At 47.0% G+C, this 13752-nt stretch overlaps 1 protein-coding gene across 1 annotated transcript in view; it reads left to right on the top strand.

Moving 5' to 3' along the window:
- LOC120916160 (sialoadhesin-like) overlaps nt 1-97 on the top strand; it is a 40715-nt gene extending 40618 nt beyond the window's left edge. The window contains exon 8 of the mRNA XM_040326981.1: nt 14-97. Within this exon, the coding sequence (XP_040182915.1) occupies nt 14-97 (84 nt within the window). The remainder of the gene's footprint in view (nt 1-13) is intronic.
- The last annotated feature ends 13655 nt before the right edge of the window (nt 98-13752 follow it).

Below are 13752 nucleotides of genomic sequence, written 5' to 3'. Positions count from 1 at the left end.
CTTCTTTTTCTAGAATTCCCAGCTCCCAAATACCACATATGAGGTTCTTATGAAAACAGAGGCTTCATGTGAATACGACACTGTACAGGTAACATAATGATCATACATGGATGCTATTTTTGTTTTTTAAACATTTTCAATGGTTTTTTAACCACCATTTTTTTATTGTAAAATCCGTCATTGGATTAAGGTTGTGCATTTTTTTCTGTTTTTTTCACTTGTCTCAAGCCGAATATTTAGGCTTTTGTATTTACTGTATTTGCTGGTGTATAAGACGACCTTAGTGTATAAGACGAACTGGCCAAAAAGCAGGGGTCGTCTTATACGCCGGGTCAGCTGTTCGGATGCCCGCTGGATGTGCGGTAATTCTCTATGTAGCTTTGGCTACATACAGTATATACCGCTTAGCCAATCCCGGTGAGCGATGTATTCAAATGATTACAGAGCCTGCTCGGATTGGTGTAACAACCTCTGCCAATCCGAGTGCCTACATACAGTAGCCTGCTTGGATTGGCTTTGAGAGTCAGAGAGGCGCGGGCTGATGATGTCACAGCCTCTGCCAATCCAAGCAGGCTTTGTATTAGTTAATAGAATACATCGCTCGCCGTGATTGGCTCCATCTCCAGCAAGAATGAAGATGAATATGGCTCCAGAAGAAAGAAATATGAAGCCTTGGAAGGGGGGTCGTCTTATACGGTGAGTACAGGCAAAAAATTCTTAAAAAAATGCAAAATCGCCTTATACGCCGGCAAATACGGTAATTGCAGCACCTTCATTTATTATTTAATTTATCACATTTTGCACTTGTGCACTTTGTAGCAGAGGGGGTAGCGCGGATTGTCCACACTACATTGTCGCCACTGTGCCCATCAATTGTCGACACTGTGCCATGCCAAAACACAGCCACTGTGCCCATCAATTGTCGACACTGTGCCATGCCAAAACACAGCCACTGTGCCCATCAATTGTCGCCACTGTGCCTATCAATTGTTGTCACTGTGCCATTGTCGCCACTGTGCCCATCAATTGTCGCCACTGTGCCATGCCAAACGCAGCCACTGTGCCCATCAATAGTCACCACTGTGCCTATCAATTGTTGTCACTGTGCCATTGTCGCCACTGTGCCCATCAATTGTCGCCACTGTGCCATGCCAAACGCAGCCACTGTGCCATGCCTTTGTTGCCACTGTGCCATGCCATTGTCACCACCGTGCCCATCAATTGTCGCCACTGTGCCATGCCAAACGCAGCCACTGTACCATGCCATTGTCGCCACTGTGCCATGCCAAATGCAGCCACTGTGCCAATCAATTGTCGCCACTGTGCCCATCAATTGTTGTCACTGTGCCATTGTCACCACTGTGCCCATCAATTGTCGCCACTGTGCCATGCCAAACGCAGCCACTGTGCCATGCCATTGTCGCCACTGTGCCCATCAATTGTCGCCACTGTGCCCATTAATTTTCGCCACTGTGCCATGCCAATTGCAGCCACTGTGCCATGCCATTGATGCCAGTTTGCCCCTAAAATGCCGCCATATTAACACCCCCCCCCCCCCCCGCCTGGCACTTACTTTTCTCATTCAGCCGTCCTCGGATCGATCCCTCGAAGTAGTCCCACCCTCAATGTTGCTTCAGCCAATCAGGTTACCGGTAAATGGGTGAACCTGATTGGCTGAGACGCCTGCCAGTTTTAACCAGGGAACGCGGAAATAATCCTTAATAAAATAAAATCTAAAAACTGACAACACTAGGCAGGAAAGTACAGTGTGGTCAGTTCTCCAGCTGTGCTGGGAACTCAGCCTGCTCCCCTCCAATGACCAGACTTTTCCTAACACAACCCTTCCCCACTTCACAGCCATTGGCTGGCTGCTTTTTGGTGTGCTGCTGTTTCTCCGCCTCCAGCTCTTATGCAGCGGAAAACAGAGGACATGTGATCACTCATAAAAAAGGGGGAAAGGTATTTGTGATGTTCTTTTTTATACCTATACACAAGCATGTTGCCTTTCATTTCTATTTGAGACGGAATTACTTGTTTTCCAAGGTGAGGGTTTGCAGGATCCTTTAAATGATATTTACTAAGGGATATGGATGCTGCCAGTGCTGATCTCCTCCCTCTTCTGTAAATTCCAGCCATGTCTTTGTCATGCTGATCCAGTGGCTTCAATACTCTTTGAGTTGCTAGAACAAATATACATATCAGGAGCCAAAAGCCAATCAGGAGTGTGACATCGCTGGATCGAGAGGGGGCTCAGGTAAGTATTAGAGAGACTTGAAGAAGGTAAAAAAAAACTTGTGCCTTTACCACACAACTGCCGGATCAATGAGCGTTTGATGTGCTTCCCCTTTTGCTTGAATTAGTCATGTTTTGATGGTGATTGGGTCATGTTTTGATGGTGAATGGGTCATGTTTTGGGCGTGATTGGGTCATGTTTTGATGGGGATTGGGTCATGTTTTGATGGTGATTGGGTCATGTTTTGATGGTGATTGGGTCATCTTTTGATGGTGAATGGGTCATATTTTGATGGTGAATGGGTCATGTTTTCATGGTGATTGGGTCATGTTTTGGCGGTGAATGGGTCATGTTTTGGTGGTGAATGGTTTACATTTTGGTGGTGAATGGGTCAGGTTTTGGTAGTGAATGGTTTACGTTTTGGTGGTGAATGAATCCAGTTTTGGTGGTGATTGGGTCATGTTTTGGGCGTGATTGGGTCATGTTTTGATGGGGATTGGGTCATGTTTTGATGGTGAATGGGTCATGTTTTGGGCGTGATTGGGTCATGTTTTGATGGTGATTGGGTCATGTTTTGATGGTGATTGGGTCATCTTTTGATGGTGAATGGGTCATATTTTGATGGTGAATGGGTCATGTTTTCATGGTGATTGGGTCATGTTTTGGCGGTGAATGGGTCATGTTTTGGTGGTGAATGGTTTACATTTTGGTGGTGAATGGGTCAGGTTTTGGTAGTGAATGGTTTACGTTTTGGTGGTGAATGAATCCAGTTTTGGTGGTGATTGGGTCATGTTTTGGGCGTGATTGGGTCATGTTTTGATGGGGATTGGGTCATGTTTTGATGGTGATTGGGTCATGTTTTGGTGGTGAATGGGTCATGTTTTGGTGGTGATTGGGTCATGTTTTGGTGGTGATTGGGTCATGTTTTGGTGGTGAATGGTTTACATTTTGGTGGTGAATAAGTCAGGTTTTGGTGGTGAATGGGTCATCATTTTTTTTTAGAGAATATTTTTGTTTTCCGCTGCCCTTGCTGTTCAGAGTGTTGGGATGGATTTCTAAATTTCTTTCTCTCTTCTTTTCCCAGAATTCCCAGCTCCCAAATACCACATATGAGGTTCTTATGAAAACAGAAGCTTCGAATGAATATGACACTCTACAGGTAACATAAAAACGGGCACCTTTTCCCCCGTTCGTAAATGCCCGTGGTTGGGGCAATGTGTCAGTAAAAATAGCTGAAACCGGTTCGGCTTGGAACTGCGCATGAAGATTGGAGGCAGGGGGTGATTGGAGGCAGTGGGGTGATGGTGGCTGCGGTGGCACCGCAGAGGGGGGTGGAGGCAGGGGGCAATGGAGGCAGGGGATGTTAGTGGCAGGGGGTGATTGGAGGCAGAGGGTGTTAGTGCCACCGCAGAGGGTGGGGGTGGAGACAGGGGTTGGTTGTTGGTGGCACCGCAGGGGACGATGGAGGCAAGGGGTGATTGGAGGCAGGGGGCCTGGGGGAGATTAGAGGCAGAGGGAGATTGGAAAGCAGGGGGAGATTGGAAGGCAGGGGGAGATTGGAGGCAGGGGGAGATTGGAGGCAGAGGGAGATTGGAGGCAGAGGGAGATTGGAGGCAGAGGGAGATTGGAGGCAGAGGGAGATTGGAGGCAGAGGGCCTGGGGGAGATTAGAGGCAGAGGGAGATTGGAAGGCAGGGGGAGATTGGAAGGCAGGGGGAGATTGGAGGCAGAGGGCCTGGGGGAGATTAGAGGCAGAGGGAGATTGGAAGGCAGGGGGAGATTGGAGGCAGAGGGAGATTGGAGTCAGAGGGAGATTGTGGCACCGCAGAGGGGGGTGAAGGCAGGGGGTGTTGGTGGCAGAGGGGGATGGAGGCAGGGGGTGTTGGTGGCAGAGGGGGGTGAAGGCAGGGGGTGTTGGTGGCAGAGGGGGATGGAGGCAGGGGGTGATGTGACTAAATAATTTGCGCTTATTATATCGAAAATAACAAAAATATGTTTTTTTACCTTAAATCACATTGCTATTTGCCTATCGTACTTGTTTGTAGCCTAAATACTGAAATCTGCACCTAAAAATGTAATTTAGTAACTTTTGTGACATACCAGTAAAAACGTGGCTGCGCCAGTAAATTTCGGGTGTCGTGCCAGTAAATTTCAATCTGGTATTGTAGGTTGGCAACACTGGCAAGCGGTTAATTGCAAAATATATGTATAGTTTATATAAGAAAATGATAATAATTGCTCTGCGCCGCTAAAGTGTTCTAGTGCCTCTGTGTGTCTGTGTAAATCCAGGAAGTGAACAGGCAGCAGCTTCAGCTGCCCACAGTTAAAATGGCTGCAGCCAGACTCAGTGGAGGGAGATTTCTGCAGCATATTTGGCAAGTACAGAATCGCAGTATATATAAAATTAATATGCAAAGTGGTTGGAGGGAAGCTTCAGAACGGCAAAGATGTTTTTTTATTACAAATTATAGAAGCAGACTGCGGTTCCTCTTTAACTGGCTTTGATGTCTCCCTTTATTTTCCAGCCTGCATTTCTCTCACGACCTGCAGCTAAAGGATATACAACTTAATATGTCACTTTAAACAAATCAGAATGAAACTTATACCAGCGCATTTGTTCCAGATGATATAAGCCAAAGACGCACCGCAACGCATGCAACAAATGAGTGCTTTTTCCTGTGTGGCAGAACTGGCATCAATAAAAATCTACGGACGCGTCATACACTTTCATTTTATACCATCAGCATTGTAATAACGATACAAACAATAGTTATATTGGACAATTCAATATAAACCTCATTTAAAAAAATCTCCTTTCATGTTGTGAGTTCTACTGTCACTTTCTGTGTTCCCAGCATGCTTTGCAGCTTCTCCTCTCCTGTTTCCATTTCTAAGGACTATGTATCCCATGGTACCTTGCTGCCTGCAAGCAGAGCTTCCTGTTCTGACTCCGCCTCCTGAAACGCCTCCTCTCTGCAGTTCTGTAGCGCAGCAGGAAGGCTCTATGAAATGTGTGACACAGGAGTGCCTACCCAGGGCCGATCCTAGGCAGGGTGCACAGGGTGCTTTGCACCCAGGCGCCTGCAGAGGTGGGGGCTCCGAAGTGCCAGAGTTCTCCCCTCCCTCCTTATCTCCTTGTTCGTGTCCGTCCAGAACTAGTGTTCTGAGCATAGGTGTGTGTCCGTCCAGAACTGATGTGTGAGCATAGGGCAGCCCGTCCAGCCTGGCAGTGCTCGGGGGAGGGGCTGCTCCTCTTCCTGAAACGAGGGTTCTAGTTTTCAGTGGCTGCTGAGTGCTGATGTGCAGGAATGAATTCCTCACACTGGGAGTCTTGGATCCCGCACTGTCTCCACTATCTCCAGTTGGAATGCCTCCCCCTCCCATCTCTATCTCGGGCTGCACAGAGAGAGAACCGAGGTGAGTCACAGTGTTTAGTGTGCTGGCATCCCCAGCATCCCTTTACATGTGCTCTGGGCTGCCCCTGCTCTAGATGTTTTATGGCATGATAGATTGCAAAGGATACACAGCCCCTGCCCATCTCCTGTACTATGTCTGCAGTTTCTGACCATCTCCTGTACTATGTCTGCAGTCTCTGACCATCTCCTGTACTATGTCTGCAGTCTCTGACCATCTCCTGTACTGTGTCTGCAGTCTCTGACCATCTCCTGTACTATGTCTGCAGTCTCTGACCATCTCCTGTACTGTGTCTGCAGTCTCTGACTGTCTCCTGTACCATGTCTGCAGTCTCAGACCATCTCCTGTACTATGTTTGCAGTCTATGACCATCTCCTGTACTGTGTCTGCAGTCTCTGACTGTCTCCTGTACCATGTCTGCAGTCTCAGACCATCTCCTGTACCATGTCTGCAGTCTCAGACCATCTCCTGTACTGTGTCTGGAGTCTCTGACCATCTCCTGTACCATGTCTGCAGTCTCTGACTGTCTCCTGTACCATGTCTGCAGTCTCTGACCATCTCCTTTACTATGTCTGCAGTCTCTGACCATCTGCTGTACTGTGTCTGCAGTCTCTGACCATCTCCTGTACTATGTCTGCAGTCTCTGACCATCTCCTGTACTGTGTCTGCAGTCTCTGACCATCTCCTGTACTATGTCTGCAGTCTCTGACTGTCTCCTGTACCAAGTCTGCGGTCTCTGACCGTCTTCTGTATCATGTCTGCAGTCTCTGACCATCTCCTGTACCATGTCTGCAGTCTCTGACCATCTCCTGTACCATGTCTGCAGTCTCTGACCGTCTTCTGTACTATGTCTGCAGTCTCTGACCATCTCCTGTATCATGTCTGTAGTATATCTGGGGGCTCTTTCTAACAGACTCTCTAACAGAAGCCCTCTCTGTGTCCATCAGAGAGCCCCACCCTCCAGGTCCCAATAAAGTCCTCTGCTTCTCTTCCTGTATTTTGTTTATTGTTAAGAGATCATGTAAGGATCCCAGGATAATGAAGACTTCATGGGGGAGCATCTCTGTGGTTGAGTCCTTGCCATAGAAACATTTGTAAAGGGGAGGAGATAGTAAAACGACCACGCCCATGTGGGGGCGCCAGAAACATTTCTGCACCCAGGCGCCTGTGACCCTAGGATCGGGCCCTGTGCCTACCCACAGGGCATAAGTGACTACGTGTCACAGAATTCAAAGAATTAAACGTGTGGGGAACCCCGCAAAGTACGTTTACAGACTTTGAAGTGCCACTAAACCCAGAAATATGAAAATAGTTCATCCGCCCCATCCACAGTGCCCACAGCTTATAAATTCTTTTTTTTTTTACATTAACGGCTTCTCGACCGGCTCACGCAGATATACTACTGCAGAATGGCTCCCCTGGAGAAAACCCTGTATGGGTACGTCCTTATCTTTTTTTTGGCAGGGAACGCGATGCACGTGGCCGGCGGGCGATCCCGTGCAAGAGCGCCAGCACTCAGATTTGAGTGTGTGAACACACAAAACCCTGTATAAAAATTGTGTACTTAAGCGCTGATGCGAACCAAAAATATTAAAAGATAAATAAATGATTGAAGCTGCAACTATTTCAAAAGTGTACTGATATCACCATATAGTGCTGAACTAACCACTTCAATTCTGGTGTATAGACATATGACGTCCACAAGGTGGCTCTGCCGTCCTGGGTGGACATCATATGACGTCCTCGGGCCTCCCGGCCGCAAGGGGGCACACGTGTCCCCGCTGGTGCCAATGCGCATGCCTGGCGGCCACGATGTCCGCCAGCTACCCGCGAACGGCAGTTACAGAGCCAGGGACATAGATCTCTGTGTGTAAACACACAGAGATCCACGTCCTGTCAGGGAGAGGAGACCAATGGTGTGTCCCTTGTACATAGGGACACCGATCGGTCACCTCCCCCAGTCAGTCCCCTCCCCCCACAGTAAGAATCACTCTCTAGGGAACACTTTTAACCCCTTGATCACGCCCTAGTGTTAACGCCTTCTCTGCCAGTCACTTTTACACAGTAATCAGTGCATATTTATAGCACTGTTCGCTGTATAAATGTGAATGGTCCCAAAATGGTGTCAAAAGTGTCTGAACTGTCCGCGGCAATATCGCAGTCCTGACAAAAATCGCAGATCGCCGCCATTACTAGTAAAAAAAATAAATAAATTAAAATGTCATAAATCTATACCCTATTTTATAGGCGCTATAACTTTTGCGCAAACCAATCAATATACACTTATTGTGTTTTTTTTTTTACCAAAAATATGTAAAATAATACGTATCGGCCTAAACTGAGAAAAAAAAAGATTATTTTTATTTTAAATTGGCGATATTTATTATAGCAACAAGTAAAAAAAATTGTGTTTTTATTTTTTTCAAAATCGTCGTTCTTTTTTTTGTTTATAGCGCAAAAAATAAAAACCGCAGAGGTGATCAAATACCACCAAAAGAAAGCTCTATTTGTGGGAAAAAAACTTCGGACAATTTTGACACATTTTTGGGACCATTGTCATTTTCACAGCAAAAAATGCATTGTTTACTGTGAAAATGACAATTGCAGTTTGGGAGTTAACCACAAGGGGGCGCTGAAGGCGCTAAGTGTCATCTCATCTGTGTTTCTAACTGTAGGGGGGTGTGGCTGTAGGTGTGACGTCATTGATTGTGGTTCCCTATATTAGGGAACACGATCGATGACGGCGCCACAGTGAAGAACGGGGAAGGTGTGTTTACACACAGCTCTCCCCGTTCTTCAGCTCCGGGGACCGATCGCGGGACTCCAGCGGCGATCCGGTCCCGCGGCCGCGGTCACAGAGCTTCGGACCGTGACCCACGGCTGGGCAATTAAAGAGGACGTACCTGTACGTGCATGTGCCCAGCCGTGCCATTCTGCCTACGTATATGTGCAGGAGGCGGTCCTTTTTCTGAACGCCTGAAAATCGCGTTCAAATTGCTGTGTTTTTTACCCCAAAAAAACACTAAACGCCGATAAACTCTAATGAAGTCTCAACAATTTTGTTTGGGAGCCACGTCGCACGACCGCACAATTGTCAGTTAAAGCGAAGCAGTGCCGAATCTCAAAAAGTGGCCTGGTCTTTGGCCAGCCAAATGGTCCGGGGCTGAAGTGGTTAATTGAACAAGCTGAAATTAGAAGCTGATTGGCTACCATGCACAGCTGCACCAGTGTCCTCCAGTTTTGGTAAATCTCCCTCATTGAATAATAAAAAATATATTCTAGCCCAACGCCCAAGAAGAGATGTGGGGACCTCAGCAAATTCTTTTTTTAGACTCTTTTTCTCTTAATTTTGGCCTGGTGATTGTGCCAGTAACATACTTCCTGTCCTGGGGTAACAACACTTTTTCACAGCACTGTATTTATAGAATAGCGCAGTTGTTACTCTAGCACAGGAAATGGGTTACAGTAGACTAGATTATGGACTGCACTAGATTACCGGTAATTGCTGCACAACAACTGCAGTCAGGTTATTACTTGTAGAGAGTTTAGTACCAGTCCGAATCTGGGTCTCTGAAGTCACTGTTTTCTTTGAGTCCATCCAAGTTTTATCCTGTGTGGAGCCCTGATGAAGGTGGAGTGATGTTGTCCCTAAAACGCGTTGGTTGTTTTACTTTTTTCTATTTTTTGTTAAAAATTAAAAATAATTTCAGACTTTACTATCTGGTTTTGGTCTTGCCCTCCTTTCCCAGCACATCTTTAATTATTTTGTTCTGGAGGCAATACACTACATGGTGGGATTAAACAAAATGTTTTCAATAGTAAATAGGAAAAAAATGCACCAAAATATTTGCATTTGAATTTTTAATGTATCAAAGGGAACATGTGTTCACTTTGAACCTATTCCCTTCCTTCCATTTTCCTTTTCCTTTCCCTTTCCTTTTATTTCCTTTTACTTTTCCCTCTCCTTTCAATTACTTTTCATTTCCCCCTTTCCTTTTTTCCTTTCCTCTTCCCTCTCCTTCCATTTCCCTCTCCTTTTCCACTTCCCTTCTCTTTCCTTTCCCCTTCTCTTCTTATTCCTTGTTCCTTTCTTCTTCTATCTCCTTCCTTTTCCCCTTTCCTTCTCTTTCCTTGTTCCTTTCTTCTTCCATCTCTTTCCTTTTTCCTTTCCTTTTCCCCTTCCCTTCTCCTTCCTTTTCTTTTTCCTTTCCCCTTCCCTCTCCTGACATTTTCCCTTTCCTTTTTTACCTCTCTCCTCTTCTCTTTCCTTTCTTTTCCCTCTACTTCCATTTCCCTTTCCTTTTCCCCTTCCCTTCCCTTCCCTTTCCCCCCCCTCTCCTTCAATTTCCCTCTCCTTTTCCACTTCCATTCTCTTTCCTTTCCCCTTCTCTTCTTATTCCTTGTTCCTTTCTTCTTCTATCTCCTTCTTTTTCCCCTTCCCTTCTCTTTCCTTGTTCCTTTCTTCTTCCATCTCTTTCCTTTTTCCTTTCCCTTCTCTTTCCTTTTCTTTTTCCTTTCCCCTTCCCTCTCCTGCCATTTTCCCTTTCCTTTTTTACCTCTCTTCTCTTTCTTTTCTTTTCCCCCTACTTCCATTTCCCTTTCCTTTTCCCCTTCCCTTCTTTCCTTTGCTTTTTTCCTTTCCCCTCCCTTCTCCTTCAATTTCCCTCTCCTTTTCCACTTCCCTTCTCTTTCCTTTCCCCTTCTCTTCTCTTTCCTCGTTCCTTTCTTCTTCCATTTCCTTTATTTTCCCTTTCCTTTTCCTCTTCCCTTCTCTTTCCTTGTTCCTTTCTTCTTCCATCTCCTTTTTTCCTCTTCCCTTCTCTTTTTTTTCTTTTTCCTTTCCCCTTCCCTCTCCTGCCATTTTTCCTTTCCTTTTTCACCTCTCTTCTCTTTCCTTCCCCCTTCCCTCTCCTTTTCCACTTCCCTTCTCTTTCCTTGTTCCTTTCTTCTTCCATCTCCTTCCTTTTGCCTTTCCTTTCCCTCTTCCCTTCTATTTCCTTGTTCCTTTCTTCTTCTTCCATGTCCTTTTTTCCTCTTCCCTTCCCTTCCCTTCTCTTTTTTTTTTCTTTTTCATTTCCCCTTCCCTCTCCTTTTCCACCTCTCTTCTCTTTCCTTTCTTTTCCCTCTACTTCCATTCCCTTTTCTTTTCTGCTTCCCGTCTCTTTCCTTTTTCCTTTCCCCTCCCCTCTCCTTCCATTTCCCTCTCCCTTTCCACTTACCTTCTCTTTCCCTTTCCAGTTCCCTTCTCTTTCCTTTCCCCTTCTCTTCTCTTTCTTTGTTCCTTTCTTCTTCCATCTCCTTTCTTTTCCCTTTCCTTTTCCTCTTCCCTTCTCTTTCCTTGTTCCTTTCTTCTTCCATCTCCTTTTTTCCTCTTCCCTTCTCTTTTTTTTTTCTTTTTCCTTTCCCCTTCCCTCTCCTGCCATTTTTCCTTTCCTTTTTCACCTCTCTTCTCTTTCCTTCCCCCTTCCCTCTCCTTTTCCACTTCCCTTCTCTTTCCTTGTTCCTTTCTTCTTCAATCTCCTTCCTTTTGCCTTTCCTTTCCCTCTTCCCTTCTATTTCCTTGTTCCTTTCTTCTTCTTCCATGTCCTTTTTTCCTCTTCCCTTCCCTTCTCTTTTTTTTTCTTTTTCCTTTCCCCTTCCCTCTCCTTTTCCACCTCTCTTCTCTTTCCTTTCTTTTCCCTCTACTTCCATTCCCTTTTCTTTTCTGCTTCCCGTCTCTTTCCTTTTTCCTTTCCCCTCCCCTCTCCTTCCATTTCCCTCTCCCTTTCCACGTACCTTCTCTTTCCCTTTCCAGTTCCCTTCTCTTTCCTTTCCCCTTCTCTTCTCTTTCTTTGTTCCTTTCTTCTTCCATCTCCTTTCTTTTCCCTTTCCTTTTCCTCTTCCCTTCTCTTTCCTTGTTCCTTTCTTCTTCCATCTCCTTTTTTCCTCTTCCCTTCTCTTTTTTTTTCTTTTTCCTTTCCCCTTCCCTCTCCTGCCATTTTTCCTTTCCTTTTTCACCTCTCTTCTCTTTCCTTCCCCCTTCCCTCTCCTTTTCCACTTCCCTTCTCTTTCCTTGTTCCTTTCTTCTTCCATCTTCTTCCTTTTGCCTTTCCTTTCCCTCTTCCCTTCTATTTCCTTGTTCCTTTCTTCTTCTTCCATGTCCTTTTTTCCTCTTCCCTTCCCTTCTCTTTTTTTTTTCTTTTTCCTTTCCCCTTCCCTCTCCTTTTCCACCTCTCTTCTCTTTCCTTTCTTTTCCCTCTACTTCCATTCCCTTTTCTTTTCTGCTTCCAGTCTCTTTCCTTTTTCCTTTCCCCTCCCCTCTCCTTCCATTTCCCTCTCCCTTTCCACTTACCTTCTCTTTCCCTTTCCAGTTCCCTTCTCTTTCCTTTCCCCTTCTCTTCTCTTTCTTTGTTCCTTTCTTCTTCCATCTCCTTTCTTTTCCCTTACCTTTTTCTCTTCCCTTCTCTTTCCTTTTTTTTTCATTTCCCCTTCCCCCTCCTGCCATTTTCCCTTTCCTTTTCCACCTCTCTTCTCTTTCCTTTCTTTTCCCTCTACTTCCATTCCCTTTTCTTTTCCCCTTCCCTTTTTATTTTCCACTTCCCTTCTCTTTCCTTTACCCTTTTCTCTCCTTCCATTTTTCCTTTCCTTTTCCACTTTCCTTCTACAGACTGGGAAGGGGGGGCTTGTGAGATTTGTACAGACTGAGGGGGCTTGTGCAGACTGCAAGGAGGGGGAGGGGGTTGTGCAGACTGGAGGGGGACTTGTTCAGATCAGGGGGAGGTGACTTGTGCAGACTGGTGGGGGGGGGGGGGTTGTCTTATACAGGCTGGAGCGGGACTTGTGCAGACTGGAGGGGGACTTGTGCAGACTGGGGGGGGGATTTTACAGACTGGAAAGGGGACTTGTGCAGACTGGGGGGACTTGTGGGACTTGTATATATGGGGGGGGGGCATTTGTGCAGATCAGGGGGGGGGGGATTGTGCAGACTGGGGAGGGGAATCGTGCAGACTGGGGGGCTTGTGCAAATTGGGGGGACTTGTACAGATGAGGGGGGCTTGTGCAGACTGAGGGGGGTCTTGTACACTGTGGGAGACTTGTGCTGACTGTGGGGTTGGAGTTGTGCAGACTGTGGGGGACACTGAGGGAGTGGGATTGTACAGACTGGGGGGGGGGGGGGCAGACTGAGGGGGTCTTGTATGCTCTGGGTAACTTATGCAGGTTTTGGTGTATTTACTCTGGGGGAGGGGGGTTATGGGGGGCTTGTGCAGATTGGGGGGGGGGTGTGCAGACTGGGGAGGACTTATGCAAATTGGGGGGACTTGTACAGACTGGGTGGGCAGGGGGGGATGTGGGGCTTGTATATACTGGGGAGCATTTGTGCAGATTGGGGGGGGGCATTGTGCAGATTGGGGGTGGACTTGTACAGACGGGGGGGCCTTGTGCAGACTGGTGATGGGATTTGTGCAGACTGGAGGGGCTTGTGCAAATTGGGGAGACTTTTGGGACTTTTACAGATGGGGGGTGGGGCTTGTGCAGATTATGTGTGTGTGTGTGTGTGTGTGTGTGGGGGGGGGGGGGGTTAACATGTGCAGACTGAGGGGGGTCTTGTACACTGGCAGTAGGGTGACCACACATTTCCAAACTACCATTCAGGGACACCCTCCCTTCCCAAAAATCAGCTTGTGCTGTAACGAATCACAGCACAGTGATTGGACACAAGAGGCGGGATTTATGATTTCTCCAATCACAAGCGGGGGGCGGGGACTGTGCTCCTCCAGGCATTCCTGGCCAGGACAAGTACTGTCAGTGAGTAAAGCGGTGATGTGACGGCCTTTTTTGGGGGCATCAGATTGGCCTGGGGGGTGGCTGTGTCACATTCATTCCGGGACACTGTATTGTCCTGGAATAATTGTGCCCGGGACAGACCTGCAAAATGCGGGCAATCCGGGGAACACGTGGTCACCCTATGTGGCAGACTGTGGGGGATTGTGCAGACTGAGGGGGACACAATAGGAGGGGGATTGTGCAGACTGGTAGGGTTCGTGGGAGTATCTTGGCATGTGGTGGAAGTGGCGGATGGTGGTTGGTTGGTTGGGGGGGGGGGGGGGGTAGCAGGTCAACTTTTGC

This window comes from Rana temporaria, chromosome 10 (genome assembly GCF_905171775.1).
Source record: "Rana temporaria chromosome 10, aRanTem1.1, whole genome shotgun sequence".
Classification (NCBI taxonomy): domain Eukaryota; kingdom Metazoa; phylum Chordata; class Amphibia; order Anura; family Ranidae; genus Rana; species Rana temporaria.
Note: the sequence above shows the minus strand (reverse complement) of the source record. Positions and strands in the feature narration are given on the sequence as shown.